Genomic DNA, 22084 nt, shown 5'->3' with positions numbered 1-22084 from the left:
ATCACCGTGTATTCTAACACATTTACTGAGTACAGAGTCCATAAACATTTACAGAACATTCTTGTTCAACAGAAGCCAAAACCAACAAAAAATATCCCATTTAATTTCAGTAGAAGCCAATGCTTTACTTTAGCAACAACACTGCGGCTAGCAGGAACTGTTACTACCTCATAAATTTTGCCTTTAACTACAGCTTATGCTGCAGAGGGACACATTCATTTGCTAAAACTCAAACACAGTTTACTGAATGTCTGATCCAATGTAACATAAAATAAACCCACTATAATAACCAACTTGTACATAGTTACTGTACACAGGAAAAGCTCTGGATAGTGACAGAGGAAAGTTGATGAAAGGGTCTTTATAAAGACCCATACTTTCCTTTAATAAGCAATCATATGCTAAAGCACAAAAAATAAGAGGCACAGTATGGTGTGTTACAAAATCAATCATGTGAATTTAGAGAACATATTTACATTACTACACTGCTAATCTTTCACTGACACAATTTTCCCCTCTGGAGGCTGGGGATAAAAAATATTAATTACTTGTACTGTGGTTGTTGACATGGAGGAATTATTTATCTGTAGGGAAACATTTTGATGGTATCATAATTTAATAAATTATACAAACAATTTCACTGAGATCAATGGTACATTCAGGATGACTAATACAATCCTGAAATGTGCAACTGGGCCATGTCACCACTGCAATGTCCTGCTAAAGTGTATAGCAGATATAATATGAAGATTGGCCCAAACTAATATTCCAGAGCATCTCACCCCGAATTTTGATAGAAAAATTAGAACTGAATCTGAACTTTGTGTACATGGAGATCTTTCTCATTTATTCATAAACATTTGCTTACTTTAGGACTTCATTCCTTATGACTCCTGTTGCCATTAACTTTGTTTTCTCGTGGCCTTTTCTGAGGCTTCATGTTTGTTCCCACCACAAGGAGCGAGGTCACCAGCTCCGTTCCAAAGGCCTTCTGCTGAAGGCAGCCCCTCGCTTCTGCACTCACTCGGTCAACGCTGCAGGACTCCTGCCAATCTAACACAGACATCAGGCAGGCACATACAGTTCAGCCCTGCCACAGAAGTGCCCTCACCACAAACCCGAAGTCCCAGCAAACCTCAGCTAGTGGCCAGAGTCTCAGCTCATTGTCACGAGGCCAGCACAGACCAGTCCCAGAAGCCACAGTCGTCAGAGGGGTTGACTCCAGCCCCCAGTACTGTAGCAGATACGGTTCTGCTGGACCAAAAGATGGTGACTGGAGGCAACTTAGGTTTCCAAACACCTGATGTTGACTAGTATTTGTAAAGCTATTTAAAGATAAAAAGTGCTATGAAAGTGCAAAGTGTCCTCAATAGTTTTATAGAAATATTCAAAAATTACTTAATAAATCTTTCTTCTTTCAGAGATGCCAACTCTGCCACTGTTTGTAATAATTTATAAACATAATAATTTATACCTATAATAATACATAGGTAAATGCACAGGACATCAGTACATATTCTTCTCTTGTTCTGCATCATTCCATCAGTAATGGAAACTTTTGGGGCAAGGGGAAGCACAAAGGAGATTGCAAGAAAGACTTTCCTTGTGTTGTAAAGTAGACAGACTATGTCCATTATGTTTTACAGTCAGTTCTGATTTGTACTATTGTCGCTATTGCATAAAATTTTAAAAATTTCCTTCAGAGGCATTGGGAAATGCAGAAATTCAGAGGTATCTGCTAACCATCACCATTTTTTACAGATGACAGTGACTTGCATGATGGAACTGAGATCAGGTCTGGCTTCTTCATATACAAAATACATTATCTATTTCTTCCACTATGAGCCCTTCCTAGGTCTCCGCAAAAGTCATCCTTAAAGTGGAAATTTTCTCAGTATTACATTCTCCTATAATATGTGTGTTCATTTGGAGTATTATGAATCTCCCTAACCATTTAGTATTGGGGATGACAACATTTCCCCCTTTAAATAGTCCTTGTTTCATTCCAACAGCAGGTGGAAAAGTCTCAAAACAGAAGTAGTACGAGCTCCATTGCTTGCTACACTGAAAACTAAATAGACAATACACTAGAAAGAAACTATAGGAAGAAACAGTTCTGCACTACAGGGAGACAGACTGGATGACCTGACCTGATGACCGGATGACCACCCCATTCTAATTTCTAGTAGTTTATAATTTACTGTACATATTCTCAGGCTGAAAGAAAGGACAGAAGATCCCAAATACAATAACTTTAATGCAGATCTACTGCATAATCAAAAAGCAGTGAGTATTCAGAAAGTAATCAAAAAACACTGCACAATCAAGAAGCAGCCACCGACATCTTTATCCCAAGCACACTACTTTCATGCAAAATTTTACTTTTCTGCAGAATTTTTTTAACTCCTAGACATATAAAGCAACGGCTTTGAAAAGACAGAATTACAGTCAATTTACTAGGTTACATCAATATCTATTTTCCCCCTCATCCCTAATATAAGAGCAATTATGGCAGTCTGGTATTGCCCTGCCAGTATAGTTTCTCTTCCACTTTTTTCTTTTTCCACTGGCAGAAAAGCAGCATCTTAAAAGTTTTCCTGAAAGTTTTGTTACAGAGGGCGTAACAAATGGGGTTAACAGTGCTGTTCACATAGCATAGCCAATATCCAAGGTGCCACAGTGTCAGGGGAATGCAGTCAGAGCAGAATGTAGAGATCAAAACCATGATATTGTAGGGAGTCCACGTGATGATAAAAGCCAAAAGAATGGCACTTAAAGTCTGTGCTGCTTTGCGTTCCTTTATAAGAACCATCCGTTTCCTTTTGGTGATTTGGTTATTTATATTTGGATCCATGCTTTTGATGGAAGGCTCCTTTGACAGAGCAGCAGAACAAGGAGTTATTTTTACTTTACGGCAACCATTGTTGGCTTCCTGGGTGCCATCAGCCTTAACCACCAACCGGAATTTATAGGCCACACATTTTTTACTTTTTTGTATGTGGCCTTTGGCAGGTGACAAAAAGTATTTCTGGTTCTCAAAATTGCTTTCTTCAGGTTGGTCTTTGACAACAACATCTGTACTCTCATTAAACTCTTCTGCTTTACCTTTAGATGGACTTTTGTAAGTTACTTGGAAAACTGAACCAGCCGCAAGTTTATCTTCTTCTTCTGAAGATGCGTAGCTGCTGCAGGTGGTTAACTGGTCAGCCCTAGCCCAGTCGTTACAAGTACTCGCTGCCTGAGAGGCTTTCACGGTAGCTGACGTACTTCGACTAGATGAAGACCAGGAAGCCTGACACCTCTCTCTTTTGACTAAGTTTTGTTGCTTGCAACTGAAGCAAGACTTCAGGAGAGCTTTCTGTGGCTTTATCATCTCAAACTCTGCCACAGACTCCGAACCCTGCAGTTCAGCAAGGTCCTTGGTACGTTTCTCCGTCTCTTTATAGATGCGGCAATACAGAATGGTCATCACGGACACTGGAATGTAGAAAGCAGCAATTGCAGTACCAAAGGTGATAATGGGCTCATACAAAAACTGTATCTGGCACTCTTCAGGTGGTACTGTTCGTTCACCCACAAAATACTGCCAGCACAAGATTACGGGTGCCCACAACACAAAGGAAATTAGCCAAGCCAGACCAATCATGATGCCAGCTCTTTTGGGTGTGCGTTTGGCCCTGTAAGTTAAAGGCCTTGTGATGGAAAAATATCTGTCAAAACTGATGACTAGGAGGTTCATTACTGAGGCGTTGCTAGCTACATAGTCCAGTGCTAGCCACAGGTCACAGGCAAGGCTTCCAAGAGACCAGTGACCTATGAGTATATAGGATGTATAAAGGTTCATAGAAAATATTCCAATGATAAGATCTGCACAGGCAAGGCTGAGCAAGTAATAATTGTTGACAGTTTTGAGCTGACTGTTAACCTTGAAGGATATCATTACAAGAATATTTCCCACTATGGTTATTAAGCTTACAATTGCAGTTACAGTGGCAATAGTAATGACTTCCCAGAGGCTATGCCCTTCTAACTGCTTATGATTGATGGATGAACTGTTTACAACAGTAGAATTGCTGAATAAATTTACTTCCATTCTTGTATTGTCATCAGGATCTCAGCACTTTTGCATATTGCTTTCTGTACCCGAAAATATTCTTTTGGAGACAGCTGTAAAGATCAAAGGAAAAAACGGAAAAAGAAAGCAGCTCATTAAATAGCACAGACTTCCATTAGAGTTACTATAAAACACTTGTAAAATAATCTATCAAATTATTTGTGCTCTCTTTTTGCATTTTGACTATTGTTTCTACCATCGTGAACATAACTAAAACACACAAATGTACATTCTAGGGCAATGTACTCTGACATTTTATGACATTTCTAAATGCAATCAAAACAACTATCGTTTCTTAAGACAGTTAATCACGCCAGCTCGTATATTTTGAGTACCTTAGGAGATACTCTACACATTCTTAAAGACAGACATTTAAAGTTTTGCAGTGTAATAAGACAGTGAGTCACTGTGTTGTTTCCTACAGTACTATGTAGAAGACACATCAAGATTTCAGAAATTATCTTTGGAAAATTTGGAGAAGTCACCAGCAACAGAAAGAGAGTAAGAAGAAACTGAGGATGCATGGGGAGTTAGGAACCATGCTGGCATGGTGGCAGTGGGAAACAATTAGGTGTTAGAAGTGCTTGGGGCAATTGAGGGGGAATCTTTGAGTTAAGGAAGCAGGCAAGGCCAAGAAGATGTTTTTGGAAAAATAAGCTAGGCAGAAAAGACCTTTCCTTATTGGGAGATCTCTGGACAGAGGAGACTGATTGGGTGAGGGTGGAAGTGCAGTTTGGTTAGTTTGGATGAGTGAACAGTAGGGTTGAGGATAGAAAAGAGTAAACTGAAGAGGAAGCAGCAGTGCATGACCAGTGACAAACAATGCAACAAAAACAATTTAATACTTGCATAAGCAGCAAAAGGTGGAAATGGCACCACTATCACTCTATTAATGCATACATGCCTCTTATGTCCATCCCTTCCTACATTCTTCACTGCTGTTTTCTTGTCCCAGTGAATACATGCCTGAATTAGGCAATTTGGTTCTTTCACAGATATCTGCTGTTTTTTGAGTCATTCCATCACATCAGATGATGCTAATCACTTGTTCAATGTTTAATCGTGCTAGACTGTGTAATTGTGGAATAGTCAAAGAGTAATTAATTTTTTAAGTCAGAAATGAAAGATAAGTTATTAACAGTTTGTTTATTGGGCATCTAGCCAGTATAAAGCTGGTAAGATGACCCCTTTTTTCAAAGCAGACACAGGTTCAGCTAAAATTATCACATAAATCACCTATTAAAGTCCAACTCTAAGTCTTCAGGATTCTCTCTGCATCAGATCTCCATTATATGGTCCTCCCTATCCATCTACACCACTTCTCTGTGTTTTCATCTTTCATCCTAACTCTCAGAACATTATTTTCTATGGTCTTAGCAAGTGTCTTCTGTTAACTGCAAGCTTTCACAGCCTATCGCTTTCCCACATCTATCATCTATCTTTTGTATCGAGTAGTTGGGTCCTTTCTCTCATCAGCTGAATACATAGATATTTTATAGCCACTTGCTGAATTTTCAGAAAAGCATCTTATTTTCTTTCATTATCCTCTTATTTGCTTTCATGGTTTTCTTCACTTTTGTCCCAGGTCTCCTAAATATCCACAGAAGTGTATCATCTTTCGTCTTCAAACCCTCCCTAATGATGATCTCTTGTGATGAAATTCGGTAATGGTAAGTTTCCTGGTGTACTGAGACCACTGTCTATCATACTACCCAAAATGGTTCTCCTCCATCTGTGTGTGTCTGTCATATATATTACATGTTTTATATTTAGATGTCTTATATTTAGATGTTTGTGCATCTGTATTCTGTTTATACACAACGTATATTAAACATAACTCAACAGGATTCTAGTTCATGTATAGGCCTTGCAGCCTACTAATAATCGTAATATATGCATGTTGACCATCTGTACGTTTGGCTCTCTAGAGCCTCCAGAGCCAGCGTAGCAGCCAAGAATAGCTAAAATGCCACAGCAGTCCTAATGAGCCCCATGCAAGGAAAGAAATTTCATCCTAGTTCTGCATTCTGCAAAGACTTCCCCTATGACAGAGCTGTCCTGATGGCTGGGTGCACTGTTTTACAAATCTTTACACAATCTTGAAGTGTAGGAATTAATTTAATGTGAAACAAAGGTGTGTAGAGCAGCTGCATGGCAGCCACCTCATGTGGCTTACGCTTCTTTTTCTGTGGACAGTCAGCCCAGTTCTGCACATCAACAGCTCCATGTGATTAAATTTTTAAGCGTGGCAGTGCGGTAATGGGTTTAGTGTGGCAATGTCGGGGGCAGTGAGGGCCGGCTGCTCTGCAAGGAAAGGTGAGCCACGGGTGGAGCACGATACCAAGGTCGGTGGGAGCAGAGACCTCACCAAGAAGAAGCAGGATGTGGAGCAGCACGTTTGGTTCATGATCAGGGTCAGACATAATCCGGTGATTGCACAGCAAGTCCGTAGTGATGAGGCAGGTCCGAGACCAAGCCAGGAAGCCAAACCAGGAGGTCCGAGTCAGGATCAGAGTCAAGATCAAGGAGGTAGGAGACCAGGTGTAGATGTAGCTGCTGCCCAGCTGTGATGTAGCACAGGTGAATGCCAGGGGTACAGCCTCAGCTTAAAAGCAGTTCCCCAGGGAAAGGAGAGGGAGGCCCTTGCTTCTAGCTTTCTTCACAACAGGTCTTATCAGCAGAGTAGCTGACCTTGGACTCACCAGCTAAACCCTAACATAGCCAACGGCACTCCAAGAAGGGGGCTGCGCTCCAGGCCTTGACAGCTAACGTACCTGAAACACTGATAGGGCTCATGACTTTTTTGCAAGTTGCAAGATTTCAGCAAGGGCTAAAGATGGTCTTAAAAAGGCACCAGCTATGAAAGCCAGGCACATGGATAAACCTCTACTAACTTCTACATTTGCCTAACACCTGGGGTTGAGCAGCCGCTTAGGAGGATTATAGGAGATTGTTTGAACTTTCTGCCTCTTTTTGCCAGAAGATGACACTTTTCTCAGAAGAGGGGAGACTAGAAATTGCCTAGATGCTGTAGCCTGTAATGCTTTGTCTTTTGCCATAGGTAGCAAGTGTGTTCCCCTCTTAGGTCACTTACCCTCCCTAACATTAGGATTTAGGAGGAAAGACTGCTGAAGCTACTCCATGTGGATTGCAGACTTCAGAGCAACAGGAGAGGCAGAAATTGATGTTGTCCTGACACAATTGTTCTTGGTTTGAACTGACATGGGCGGGAGGAACACTGGTAATATGGTATAGAAACTATAATTCATTTCTAAATAAAAAGCACTCTCATTATCATCATGCAAAGCCTTCTCTCCCTAATGGGCTGTTTTACTGTGAAGCCTCTAAAAATTGACAGTAGCTAAGCTGCTAGGATGCAAAGATCTCTTCTTGGCATGTTGACCATTCTCGTCATCTCATCATACTCATCTTTTGTCTCATAGGTCTGTGTTAACAGACTTAGCCATGTTACCTTTTGTTCTCTATTTATGTATCACTCAAGGCAATAATGCCTGTGAGTGGGACTTCTGTGTGCTATGGTAACATAATTTATGTTAACTGTCTATCATAAGAGATTATAATAATAGGGAGATCAAAATTAAATTACAAAATCAAAATGCACATGTACAGTATCATGACTTTGCTATCTGTCTCATAACTATTGATGCATGAACTTCACGCTTGTGAGTTGCAATGATATTTGCTATTTGTTCCCAAATATTAGTGATATTTTATTCAATCTAGCTGTAAGTATTAATTAATGTGAGTTGTTAAATTTGTACATATAGTCAGCTTACAGTTATCTGCAGGCAGATTGTTCATGTCACAGATTAATTGCACCACAGATGCAGGCACAGCTTGGGTTCGCCAGGTTTTATTAGCTCTAGCTCAGCACTGGGTCTGCCAGGCCCGAGCTGGCTGCACAAGGAACCGTTTAGATGTCTTTGCAACATGCTTGCCAGTGCTGCTCCCTGTCACTTGATTTATTTGCTTGTGTTGCACTGGAGTCATGCTAAGCTAATTTACTGATTTGCTGCAGGCTATGCCCCAGAACTGAGCAGCCCTTACCACAGGTAGCAGCGCAGAGACACTACAGCCCATGATTTCACAGTATGGGAGTTTTGGTCACATTTTGCTGTAAGAATTACTGAGTTTAAAAACCCTTAAAAACCAGATTGATGTTTTAACGTGTGTTGTCAAATGACAGTCTGCGCGCTCAAGAGCCATCGGGCAAGCCTGCTGTTAGGGAACTGGTGAACTTTCCTGAGGACAGCATGGGTGCCCGCCTAGTTCAAGCAGAGCAGGACAAACCAGCCTAACTCTACGGCGCAAAGCTGTTCCCGTGTCCCTGCTCTGTGTCCTCAGAGCAAAACGCTCCTCAAGGGGCTGCAGAGTCATCTCATGCGCTTCACGTAGTGCAGGCTGGTGTGCAACACCCTGTCAGCCGGGGCTTGCTGGCTTTTTCAGTCATTTGCTACAGAAAGCTAACTTTGGGTCCTGCACTTGGGTCACAACAACCCCATGCAACACTACAGGCTTGGGGAAGAGTGGCTGGAAAGCTGCCCAGAGGAAAAGGACCTGGGGGTGTTGGTCGACAGCCAGCTGAACATGAGCTGGCAGTGTGCTCAGGTGGCCAAGAAGGCCAATGGCACACTGGCCTGTATCAGAAATAGTGTGGCCAGCAGGAGTAGGGAGGTGATCGTGCCCCTGTACTCGGCACTGGTGAGGCCGCACCTCGAATGCTGTGTTCAGTTTTGGGTCCCTCACTACAAGAAGGACATGGAGGTGCTGGAGTGTGTCCAGAGAAGGGCAACGAAGCTGGTGAAGGGCCTGGAGCACAAGTCTTATGAGGAGCGGCTGAGGGAACTGGGGTTGTTTAGCCTGGAGAAGAGGAGGCTGAGGGGAGACCTCATCGCGCTCTACAACTACCTGAAAGGAGGTTGTAGCGAGGTGGGTGTTGGTCTCTTCTCCCAAGTAACAAGCGATAGGACGAGAGGAAATGGCCTCAAGTTGCGCCAGGGGAGGTTTAGATTGGACATTAGGAAAAATTTCTTCACTGAAAGGCAAGCAGGGGGACAGGCTGCCCAGGAAAGTGGTGGAGTCACCATCCCTCGGGGTGTGTAGAAGACGTGGCACTTAGGGACATGGTTTAGTGGTGGACTTGGCAGTGTTAGGTTTACAGTTGGACTCGATGATCTTAAAGGTCTTTTCCAACCTAAATGATTCTATGATTCATATGGCTTTAGCCGAGTGCTGTTTTCTAAACATTAAATGCATTTTTGTTTGTTTGAAATATGTGGAAAGCTACTTGTTTTTCATTCCTTGCTCGATGAGATTTGCAGAGGGTTCACGGGCAAACGCTCCCGAGGCGCCTGCCAGGGGCTCGCCCCCGGAGGAGCGGGTCAGACCGCAAGTCGCCTCCGCCGGGAGGCCGGGCCCGCCTCCGAGGCCCGCAGCTGCGCTCGTCGCCCGGCCGCGGGGGCTGCGCTGCGCGAGCCGCCGGCGCCGCGGGCAGGGGGAGCTGCTGAGGGCGCGGGCGCCTGCCGGCGCCGCCATTTCCCTCTCTCGCCCTCCGCGGGCGGCCTCTTTCCGGGAGTAGGCGGGGACCGGCGCGGCACAGGCCGGCCCGGCTACAGGCGGCGCGGGGAAGGGCGCGGCCCGGCCATGCAGGCTGAGCGGGGCGGCAGCCGGCCCCGCAGGGAAGGTGGCCGGCACGGCCGGCGGCGGCCCGGAGGCGCGGAGAGGGCGGCCGAGGCGGCGACCGAAGGAAGCGGCGGGGACGGCCACGGCCGCGGAGGAGGCGGGGGCCGGGGAAGAGGCGGCGCTCACGGGCACCGAGGAGGTGGGGGCCGGGACAGGCGGGAGCCTCGAGGTCGCAGGGCAGCGCCGCCGCCCGCCGCCCACCACCACCGGCGGGTAAGGAGGAGGAGAGCCCGCCCTCCGCGGGAGCGGGGGGAGGCGGGGCTGAGCGCGGCGGGGCTCCGGGGCGGCCGTCGCGGTGGGGGCACAACCCTTCCCTCTCCTCCCCTGCTCCTCCCCTTCCCGAGGTGGAGACAGGCCGGCGGCTGCACCCCGCGGCCTCTCCCAGGAGTTTGGGGTGCGGGGAAGGGTTGTGGGGCGGCGGGCCGCGGGGTGCAGGCGTGGAGGGCGCCGGGACTGCCAGCGTTACCTCCCTGGTCAGCTCGGCACCTGCACCCGCCCTCTGCTCCCCTCTTCCTCCCCTGAAACAGCAGCAGCCCCACCTACGTTCTCTAGTGGAAACACAGATAGGGATTTTCTGGCCGAAATACGTTTATAATTTTGAGCTGAAAAATACAAGTTTCGTTTGAAAAATGCGTCTGAAAAAGAAGAATTACTGAATATTTTGGCTTAGTTGACTGAAAGTTGAAATGAGCTTGTGTCTTGTCCAGCCTGTGGTACTAGCAATGAAGACATGGTAACATAGCTCCTCTTACAGAATTGGTACCTGTGATTCACTGGAACACGTCTTTGTTACTAATGCAAGTTGATGGTTGTGCTTTGACCAATTATTAAGTGTTTTAGCAGATTAAAAGTAGCACAGACATGCCTAAGTGTATCACAACTGCACCTTCAATTTCCTGTGGAGTTGTTAAAATGCTTTGTACAACCCACCATGGTATGAGATCAATTCTGTGCCTTTAAAAACAGTTTCCATTTATAAATGCTTTGACAGTACTACATTCAGATTGTCTTGCTTCCGTTAGCGTTGTTGCAACATAGAAATCATGGTTGTCCCTGGATTGACAAAAAGATTACAATGATGACCTAATACTGATTGGTGTTGGCAGCACTGGGAGTCTTAATGTACATGGACCAGCTGCTACCCCATTTTCAGCATCATGTTGATTAGATTCACTTTGACTTTTATGATGCCGTGGCTTCAGTTGGACCCAGCCAGTGTTTTATCTATATTACAATTCCCATGGTTGCTGGTGGATTTAAAAAATGTACAATATTCATCCCTTTTGTCATTGTGTTTAGATACACTTTAGCACCTGTGTTTTGGGTGATAAAAGATGCAGCTGGATTGGTACTGTTATCTAGAGTGCTGGTCAGTAATTTCACTTGTAAGTGATATAAATTGCTGAGTTCATACTGATGTGTGCAGACAGGTTTGGATTCTGGATGTGAAACAATAGTGCTCTCTCATAAGCCACAGAGGCATAGGGGGGAAATTCAGCACCTTATTAGTTGAGGAAACTTCTATCCTGGACTGATGTTTTTCAAGTCATTCAACCATTTCTTACTAAGTTGAAATACATTTATATCTATGTTCTCTCTGGTATTGTTGACCCAGCAGGACCCACTTCATAATTTATAAGGTGCACTCAGGAAGGGAGTCATGTTACATGCATGCGTTTTTGTCTGGATTATTGTTTGAAGTATTTCAGGAAGCAGTTAAAAAATTTTCTTTTGGGACAGCTTACAATATGTTTTGCCTCATCACTGTGTTATTGACTTTGATTTGCTCTTCATCTTAGCCTAGCACAGCCTTTTGGCCAAGGCTAACATGGGTTGGGTCTTTAAAAGTGAAGCAATAGCTAAGATTTTCCCAGAACTCTACTAAAGAGTGTTTAAGTGTAATGCTTTTCCTGCACTGGAGGCTTTTGATATTAAGCACTGTATGGTCTCTTAGCACACCTGCCACAAATCTTGTGTTTAGCAGCTTAGACGGGACTGGCTTCCAGCAATCCAGCCATAGCATCAACAGCTGTGCCAGCCTGCAGCTGCTGATGTCTAGTGTTACCTCTGAGACAATTTCACAACTTCTGAAACAGGGAGGACCTCATTCTTCCTCTTCTTTCTTCCATCTGCATGGTCAGAAAAGCTCCCTTGTACTGTCTTTGATGTGTGCTAGACCATGTTTTCTGAACAGATTAAGCTCTTACCTGGCAGAAAATCACCCTCTTTTATTTGCAGTTCCGTAGTGTTCTCTCTGTTCAGCAAAGTGACTCGTTTTACACAAGTGCACCAGCTCAGTGAGAGGGTGCTTGGCCCAGAGTAAGTGGTTTGTGTGAGAGGAGACCCTGCTGTCTTTCAGCAACAGGGGTCAGATCTTTCTCAAGTGGTGATGTGTAAATTGCAAATCTGGAGAGACAGGTAATAATACGGGGAATGTGAGTGGTTTTATCACATCACTTTCCTTACCGTGTGCTGAGAAGTTGGAGTCTTCTCTGAAAATCTCCTTTCTTTTTTTCAAATGGGCCTTGAAATTCCCTGGAGGAGGGAGGCTAAGAACACTGTAATTTTGTAATATATAGGATTTCCAAGAGCAATTCCAGCCCTTCTGCTTTCTAGGGTAAAAATTATGGAGGATTATACTCTGCATTTCCACACTGCTGGTGTCAACTTGGCATTTTGGAGGAATTTTCCTACCAGATTGGGATCATTCTAGCATTGTATAATCAGGATTTAGATGATCCAGTATTATTTCCTGAAAATAATTTTAAGTCTAAGTTCTTCTATAGTTTTAAAGCTATGCTAAATTTATAACTTTATTTGTTTATACCCCATTTGTTTATAAAACTAGTGCTGCTAAGCTTGATATTTAAGTAATTCTTTATTGCTGGAACTTTAGTTGTTGCCTGAGAAGTTTCTTCTTTATTGTGTCTTCAATTATGGAAAGCTTTATGACATGATCTACATCAAATTGTATTAAACTGACTGGATTTGGATTTGTTGAGTCTGCTGTGAACAGACCAGTAAAATGCAAGTAAAATTACAGGTGAATAGATTCAGTAAAGTGTAATAAGAGTGTTAATAAAACCAAACTTCATTAAAAACTCTTGGAAATACTTAACAATTTTTACAGTGAAGTAGAAATTGGCATTAAATTGCATAGTATTTTGGCAGCAATATTTTTTAGTCAATTGCTTTCATTTAAAACTACTATTCATCTTCAAATTTTGTGTTTTGGATGTTTTAATTTAATGGTTCCTAAGCTCATCTCCTTTGCAGCTACAGGAGGACGTTATTTACAGCAGGGAGAAGAAAGTGTAGTGGTGGCATGTTCAGTTCTCAGTTTTTTGTGAACCAGTGAAGGCTGGACACCACTTTACATGTTTTACACTACTGTAAGTGTAATGTAATTCTTTGTTTTTAGTAATGGCTGGTCAGTCAAGACCCAGTACATGCTGAGTCAGTTCTCCCCTCCTCTGCTGGGTGCTATTTGTTTATAAATAATTGACTTACTCATTCCCTGCATGGTAGATCCAGCTATGGATCAGAGTCTTAAAGATGAAAGCTTTCATGATTTCTGTCAGTTCTCGAGGAGATAGCTCTCTGAGGAACTCCCCAGCTCCGCTCTTGAAACAAGATGCTGCCTCTCTCAAACATGGAATTGGTTTAGAAACTGTGAGGAAAAGTGTTCTTATTCCTTGTGAAGAGGAAAAAGGATCTTGCACTTGTTAGGTCTTTTTGTAACGTGTGCATGTTGATTTAACTGGCTTGATTACTGAAGATTCTGTGTCCTCCCTTCAAAAATGAGTCCGAGTCTAATTATGACCAGCTGGTTTACCAAATGGCAGATTTCTTTGTAGATCTGTCATCTTGAATAATTTTCCGTTGTTACTGTCTGCTTTAACTCGTCTGTTCTATGTTAAATAAATAGAACGCATTCGCAATTACTCATTTTTAGTAAAATGATGTGGAATTATAATGCTTAAAGTAAAAGGTCTGATTGACGTTGGCCCGATATTATCTCCTATTTTTATTCTAACTCCTCTAACTTGCTCAGAATTCATATTTTATGTACTGTCAGAATTTTTAAATTGCTCTCTATGAAAGATAATATATTAAAACAAAACCAACTTTCTGAAATTGTAGACATGATACTGAGTTTTATTTTGATGGTCCTTGACTACATCCTTTTGTGGGGGGGTTTAAGGAGACTTTCTTTTGTCCTTTGTTTATTGTATTCGCAATTTACAAACTATTCTTTTAACTTTCTTTTCAGTGATACCCCAAGTGGGCATGTGATGCATGCTATTACTTCAGTGCAGTTGGAATTGGAAGGTCTATTTCAATGTTCCTTTTCTGGCTTTGGGCATTGGTTGCAGTAAATATTTTATTGTTAAAGAATGGAGGTTAACAGATCGATTTTAGTGCAATCTTTCTTACTTATGGTTCGTTTCAAGATGACATCACATTTATTTAGTGTTTATTATATCTTCATTCTTGTGGTCCATGCACATGTAGAACTGATCTAAGAGAACATCTAATGCTGTCAGCATCAGATAAATTTTTCCTAATTAGTATGAGCTAAATCTTTACAGTCTAAGCAACTGCAAAAAGCAATCTGTTCACAGGCACGGTAACAGAAGTTTGGATTTTTCAGATACAGATACATTTGATTTCCTTTAGAATACTGTAACAGAGCTTGTGCAAATAGGAGAAGAATAGGTTTCTGGATCTTGGACACAATAAATCTTTTGATGTTTTATGTTAATGTTCTCAAAAGCAGCTAGGAAAAAACTTATTTAGATTAATGTACATCAATTTATGAGCTGTACTTAATTAATAATTAGGTGCGAAGAGCTTTGCTTCTCAGGAGTTTCTCTATTGTGATGAGGTGTGAAGAGGCACTAACTGATTGTGAATGAAGTGTGGATTATTTTATTTTGAGTGTATTGATTTAGATTAAGCCTCTTGAAAAGTGTGTGAACAACTGATTGGAAACTTCTTTAGGGTTGGTTCAGTGTCAAACTGGTGTTTGTTAAATGGGATTTTGCAAGGCTTCATTCTGTATCTGCTCATGTGCAGTGTTTCTATTAATAATTCTGATGAAGGAGTAAAATATACAGTGTTAAAATTTGCAGACAGTGCTAAGCTGGAAGGGTAGGCAGGAGGGTGGAGCACAGAACACAGTCTCAACAAATGGGAGAAACAGCCTGCATTAAGGTGTAATTCAAGTCAAATACAATACAACTGCATTTATGTAGGAAAAAACTGCAGAGGTGTGTGACTGGTTAAGCTGCAATTTTATAGAAGGGAACTGGCAGCTTAATGGATGAGAAAGTATCAGTTGGACCAGCTGGGGAAAGTTCAGAGGGAAGGAATGAAGAAAGATGTGAAGTCTAGAAGGTATGACCTAGGAGGAGAGGTTGAAGGACCTGGTTCTCTCTTCCCTGCCCCCCCCCCCCTTTTTTTTTTTTTTTTTTTTGTCTGGCAAAGACTCTTTGGGGAGGCCTGGATAGCAATGTTGCATTAAGTAGGAAGGTTGCTGCAAACAGATCCATTTTAGGCAGGACAAGAAGAACAACATTATTAAGAAAGAGGAGGTTTAATTTGGGCATTGGGAATAATAATTGTGACTGAAAGGGTAGATAGATTGTGTAATGCATTGTGTACAAAGTATATGGAGATTGGTACAGAAAAATATTGTCAGAGGTTTTAAGAGTATGGTGAAGGTTACTGAGCCTGCTCACAGCCCTATTTTTTTTCTTTTATTTTTTCGAGGCTGTCTTTGCAATGGCAAAGATAAATGCTTTTTATCCAGCCCAAGTGAATTTATTCTTTTCAGTTTCTAGACAATAGAGAAACCTGCTTTTCACAGCGCTGGGGACTGCAACATTTTGTAATAATCCCTGATTGTTTAGCATGGAATGGTTTTGTGATATTTATTGTTAGCCTTTCATTGTATTTTATCCACTTCCCTGCTGATTTAACTTGAGACACTTGTACTGAAAGCATCCCATTACACAGGGGAACATGCAGCATCATTGCTGCGTAACAGCTTCATGTCTGACTTCTTTTTTTTTTGTGTAACTTCCTTGGGAAGAGCTTGGTTTTTTTTATCATTTGGATGGCTGTGCATTTTTGTCCTCACCTACTTAAATGCTTTTGTTCCTCTTTTTTCCCTCAAGTCTCTAAGGTAGTAATTTGGTAACTTTCAAAAAGGTTGTCCTGAAAATGTGCTAGCTTAAACAAATAACCTTATCAGCTCCCTATTTTGTTAATTGTATGAAACACAACTTTCAATCATTACCTTATTTAGATTTAATTATCCCATAAAATTGAGTGGATTTTATTCAGGAGAAATGTAAAATGGTAATACCTTGAATAATGGAGAAGCTCTCCTAAGAACTTCCCATCATATTTAACTAAAAGTTTTCAAATTTAGGGAAGAACTAAAACTACGGATTTAAGAATCCATCCATCTGTCCATCTTGGCGATGAAATGATGCTGGTAGGGACCAGTGGGTGGGGCAGGCAGCCTACCCCTTAGCGCTGGTGGCTGCCCATGCTGCCGTACGGCACAGCCGCGCTCCTCGGGCGGGGAAAGTGCCTGAATTAAATGATGAAGAGTAAGGATGTGTGCACATCATGGAGTGGGAATGTTTTGCTCATCTCAGGGTGATGTTTTCTGAACATACAGCAGAACATATGAAAATCACACATACGTATGAATTATTAGGACTTGCTACTGGGTATTTGTTCCAAACACAACTCCGAAGGAAAGTTATTTGTAGGAAGGGAACGCTTAGTAATTCTGAGCTAAAAATCTTGTTGTCCTACTGGGATGAGTAGTTGGTCCCAGAGAACATCATACAAGGTTTTGTGTAGGTACATCAAATGAGAGATAGTAGGCATTTATGCTGAAGAATAAACAAATTTGTAGAAGTGATGAAATTTGATTAAAAAATTATTCCATAAAATACTGCTTCTGTTTTCCTCACAAAAGTAACTGGATAGTTTCAGGAGCCATGTTATGGGTTTCCAGCCAGTCTAATGGTGCTGCACAGCCTTTTGTAGCTGTCGGAAGGTTTCACTGTATTTTAAAGAAATAAAAAATTGCTGATTATTAATTTAGTGGTGATTTAGAGCCTTAAAACAAGTACAGAGGAATATTTCTTACAGGTTTTCCTAATCAAAGGATTTCAAGCCTGTGTGATTTGGTGTTCTGTGGTAAGGCATAGAGGGGGTCCATTTCCCACTGTTGTCTTTCATGTATGCGATTCCTCTGTATTTTTATGTGCATGTGGTTTTTCATTATTTTTTTTTAAATAAGGCTTTAACTCTTCTGCAGGTAGACTTAATAATACATCCTGCTGGTAAAATCCGTAAAACTGCTGGAGTGTGAGAACCATGCCTCAAGGTCCTGTTTCTATTCCTGCTTCACTTTTTCCAGAGGATAACCGCACAGTTACAGACTATACAGACTCTCTCTTTAACCCTGGAATAGCCAGGATCTCTGTCTTGTAGAGAACAGAGTGATGATTCTGGGCCACAGCTCTTCCTAAGCTACTGCTCTGTCACTGACATGTTGTGAGGCCTTGAACTTCCTCTGATTGCCTGACAAACTAAGGGTTTGTTTTTTGGTGTGGTGGGTTTTTTTTTTATTTTCCTTTCTGTATTCTGTTTCAGGCTGTACTACTCAGGTTATGCTGCTTTGCTGACTTCAGTGGCTTATTATGTTCCTGTTAATTTGTAACACTAAGTAGCACGCCCATGGAGGCAACAGAAGCTCAAATGATCCCATACTCCCATACTTACTTCTTTTCCTTCCACTTCACCCTAATTCTTAGCAAGGATGTTAAAAGGTTATTGTCTCAGAGTGAAATTTATTTGTAGAGGTAAAATTCAAAAATGAATTGTGCTAATGAGAAAAGTTAGTTCCTTCAGTATTTTTGGCATGGCTCTTTGTACTTAGTTTGAGTTACTGTCAAGGATGGGTTTTTTGGTGCAAATTTGCCTTGTGAGATACACTTGAGTGTAATACTGGTGACTCAAAGTGGTTTCCCTCCTGATGGAACCACAGTTGAAGTTGTCCACCAGTTGTCCAGACAGTTGAGCACTGTTTAGAGCTCACCACTGCAAAATGGATGCAAAGTTCTCCTGCAGTTAGTGTTCTGTATGCACCTCAGGCTGGCAACCAGTGCAAACTGTTACAGGTAAAGATGTGATGTGCACATAAAATCCTGGGATCATAGTGCATCCCAACAAGTACAGCCCAGTCCTCCTTTACCTTGTTGGTAATTTGGATGTGTTTGTACTTTCAGCAAGTTCTAAATGATTCTTGGAGCTTTTTCACAGTAGTGTTAACTGCAGGATCAGAGCATCATTCTGCAGTAGCTCTTACTTTTTGGAATTATACTCTAGACCAATGGCAAAATAAAATGACATTTTAACATCTTGTTTTAATAAGTATGGCATTAGGGCGTTGAGGACCTCGGTCAATGATTCTCCACTATTTTATCTCATGATACATGTTGGGTTTAGGGAAGCACATTCTTTAAGGCCATTTTGAAAAATACCTTTCAGAGGATTTCACCTGTTGCATTCAGATTTAATATACAAATAAAAAAGGGTTTTTTCTGAGTGAATGGAAAGACAGATATTTGACAACATCCACGGTACTATACCACCCTGGTGTAGTTATAAAACAATTTCATAAAGATGATTTGAAAATGAAACAACATTACTGCTTCTTGGGCCTCTCAAGAGGCTGATAGTTGCAGAATAAACATGGAGATACAATACACAGTGGAGTTTTTCATGAGCGCTTGATAGGTTTACATCTGTTTGTATAGAATTATTTGAACCTTGTTTAATGATAGGCTTTTTACAGATGTTCTGTCTAGATAGGAGTCATGGTTTTTTCTCCAGCTGTAAATAGGTTTGAACATAAGAACTTGTCAGGATCTGGACTTTTTCTTCTGTTATTTCACGTTGGTTTTCTGCAACTGCAATGATACTTTTTGGGGAGGAAACTTTGGTTACACTCTTTGTCTACGAGTTACATATTGTAGAGGACTATAGTTCACACTAGTCACATGACTAATCTGTTTGAATTGCCCATAAAACATTTTAAAAATCAAGGGGAGAGAATATTTTTTGCTCTTGAATTTAGTAAGACAGCTTCTAGAACCATACTTTGTGAGTGTTGGAGCAGCAACAGTTTTATGTAAAAACTTCAAGAACAAGTCTCTTTCCTGTGTGCTTCATGAGATGTTTTTCCCTTTAACTGGAGCATCATTCTTGTTGTGCAAAACATAGGTTTCAGAATAGGATGTCTCTCTTGGCTAATTCTCTCTTTAGCTAACCCAAAGTGATGAGTTCCAGTATCCAACATTTATGAAGCAGTCTTAGGATTTCATCCCTCTCTCAAAAATTCTCATCCTGTACAATAAAGACTAAAAGCTTTTTTCTTCATGCTACCTGTTCTCTCAGCTGCCCCTTCTGCTAATTAAGTTTCTCTTTAGCTTTGGTAGATCTCTCTAAAGGTCACCAATAGAGCAAACTAGTGAAGAGGATTACTCTTTGCAGGGATATTTTTTCTCTTTTCATGAAAGAACCTCTCTTGAGGCTCTTCCTTCCTTAGTCTAAAGGAAAAAAAAAGCATTAACTTTTCCTTTTTCCCTCAAGTTGAAAAATCGGTTTATGATGGAAACTTGAACTTGTACTGGAAGAGCTATGATGTCTAGGTGAGCAATAAGGAAGTAAATTGTTTCTGTTAATGAGAGGCAATGCTTAAAAATCACTGGAGGCTCACTACAAATTCATCAATAGGTAAATATGCCAATATGAAAAGACTGTGAACATACAAACGTATGTGTATGACCTCTTCCCCATTAATACTTTTGGAGAAATAATTTTTAACTTACTCTGTCATGTGTGTCACTGTAATGATGGCATAGATTTAACATTTGGCAATACTATTTAATCTTATTAATACTGTTGAAAAATCATAAAGTGTAATGCACAAAATATTAAATGTCAAGATTTTTTTTTTTGTCTTTGCATTTCATTAGGTGTAGTCTGGAAAAAAATAAAGCATAAAAGCAAAAGAATTTGCAAATACCTATACTATCTTGTCTAAGCTGCCTGCCAAGAATTGCAATTAAGTGACTTTTACAAATGCTTGTTTTCTGTTGAATAATTGGAGGGGGAAAAAATCTTATCTAAATTATGTGAGACCTTGAAGGAGGAAGTATAATGAGAAGTGGTTTAATTATTTTCAGTGAGACAGCAAAGCATATTGATGCGCTTATCAATAATAATAGTTTATTTTCTTGCCTTATTGTATTTTGTTAGCCACTGAAAATGCTGTTGATGATGCAGAAGAAATGTCTCTTAATGAAGTAATGTATTATTTTCAGCTCTTTCTCAAAATACATAGCGAAATCATCCTTGTGTCTGCCAGTTAGAACATTAGAAACAGCTTGTGCATAAGGTTACGGAGCCATTAGCAGTGATGCTTTTTTGTAAAAAGGCAGTCAGTGGACACACAGAGCCTGTTTTAGATACAGAGAGTGCATGATGAAAAGGTTTCAATCTGCAATGAGTAATGAAGCGAAGGATTTGGAGAATGTGGAGAAAAGGAACAAATTCAAGCTGTGGTCTTTTTTCTCCCACTTTCGAATACAAAGTGCAGTCAGGTTTTTTTCACTTCTCAGATAAGTGACCTGCCACTGGACTTTAAATACTTTCTGAACTGAATTTCCCTCAATTCCTTTTTGTCAGTCCCTTTGTACTTTATGTAAAAACATGATATTGTCATAAAGATAGAGCAGGAATGAAAGCAAGAATGACATGAAGTGTTATGGTTTTTTTGTTTCTTTTTTTCTTGCATGTGTGTGTGGTGGTTGGGCATCTGCATGGCGCATAGGCCACCAGCTTCTTGAGTTCTCCTGCCGGGAGTGTCCAGTTGCTGTATTAAGTAGAATAGGTCTGGCTGAGAAAACAGGCTAGATCACCCATTTCAGAGTATGTAGAGTCACTGTATTCTCATGGGATGTGGGAGATGTGACTTGAAATGCATTTGTGCAGAGAAGAGCATTGAATTTATTTCCACTTTCTGGATAAAATGCTGTAGTTCTGCAGTAGCTGAATAAACATGGATTGTATTTATTTACACTATCTCTTTGAGATGCTTTGTTTTGGCACCCCCCTCTCTTACGCCCCAGTCCCCATCTGTTCTCAGGTCATTTCAGGACAAACACAACTATTTTTGCTGGAGAAAGTTTTATGTTTCTGTCAAAAGTGTACAGCGGTGATGTGGTTGTTAGAGGTTTTTGATAAATTCTCGTATTTCTGTTGCTTGCAGCGGGCCACTGCTTTGAGACCAAGTGCATGCCACACATTGGTGGTATAAAATTCTGCTTCTAACTTACCCGAATCAGGACAGTGTGATGTCTCTACATCTTTTTTTATCTGTGTTATGTTGATATTTTGATATATAGGCAGAATCCCTAAACATGTTCATCATTAATTCTCAAACTATAGTATAGCAGTTGGAGGACATATAGGAGGACTACCTGTACCATCTTTGAGCTATGCTATTAAAAGAGCTTGAAAATGGGGTGTGTGGTGTGTTGCTGCCTTTTGTTTTGGAGGAGCATCATAGAGACACATTATCCATCATGCAGCTATATTTTGAATTACAGTGCATGTGGATTCAACACAAGCCTATCTTTCTTGGAGGCAAACCCACCACAAATCGGATGTTTGGCAGTAATTTGCTGCGTTATGGGACAGCACATTGCACGGTGCCTGAGGGAACTCCAGCTGATTAGCTCCTCTTTCTTGCTGAGTTGGTGCTAGGAAGAGGGCTACTGACTTGAACAAGGAAAGTTGATAATGGAGGGTGTGAGTGGCTGCTTTTTGCACCGCTTGGTTACACTGTCAGGGAAATCCTGCCTTGATTATGAGGCAGGGATGGCAATCTCTAAGTTTGGAAGCGTATCCTTGGTGAATTACTTTTTTGCTCATTTCCCCTTTCCTTGCATCACTATGTTGACTGTGTGGTTTGCAGACATCTATGAAAATGGAAGGGAGAAGAACTGGGCTTCCTCACTGACCAGCCCATACATTTCTCACATCATTGAAAAGACAAGGAAGAAGGAGGGTTTTGGTGTCTGTTTATCAAGTGGGTAGTTAGCACTCTCTGCTTCTTTTCTGTTTTTCCACCATCTAAAGAAAGAAATTAATTTTAGTATTGGTCTCAGA

General features: G+C 41.3%; 2 protein-coding genes across 2 annotated transcripts in view; one reads left to right on the top strand and one right to left on the bottom strand.

The window, feature by feature from the left end:
* Nucleotides 1-2506: 2506 nt before the first annotated feature.
* CHRM5 (cholinergic receptor muscarinic 5) lies at nucleotides 2507-4093 on the bottom strand. The gene has a single exon (XM_075151796.1). It carries the CDS (start codon nucleotides 4091-4093, stop codon nucleotides 2507-2509), a length of 1587 nt encoding a protein of 528 aa, XP_075007897.1.
* Nucleotides 4094-9711: 5618 nt separating this feature from the next.
* AVEN (apoptosis and caspase activation inhibitor) overlaps nucleotides 9712-22084 on the top strand; it is a 102691-nt gene continuing 90318 nt past the window's right edge. The window contains exon 1 of the mRNA XM_075151797.1: nucleotides 9712-10030. Coding sequence (XP_075007898.1) covers nucleotides 9779-10030 — 252 coding nt within the window. The 5' untranslated portion in view covers nucleotides 9712-9778. The remainder of the gene's footprint in view (nucleotides 10031-22084) is intronic.

This window comes from Calonectris borealis, chromosome 5 (genome assembly GCF_964195595.1).
Source record: "Calonectris borealis chromosome 5, bCalBor7.hap1.2, whole genome shotgun sequence".
NCBI classification, from domain to species: domain Eukaryota; kingdom Metazoa; phylum Chordata; class Aves; order Procellariiformes; family Procellariidae; genus Calonectris; species Calonectris borealis.
This window is presented reverse-complemented; position numbering and strand designations above follow the sequence as displayed.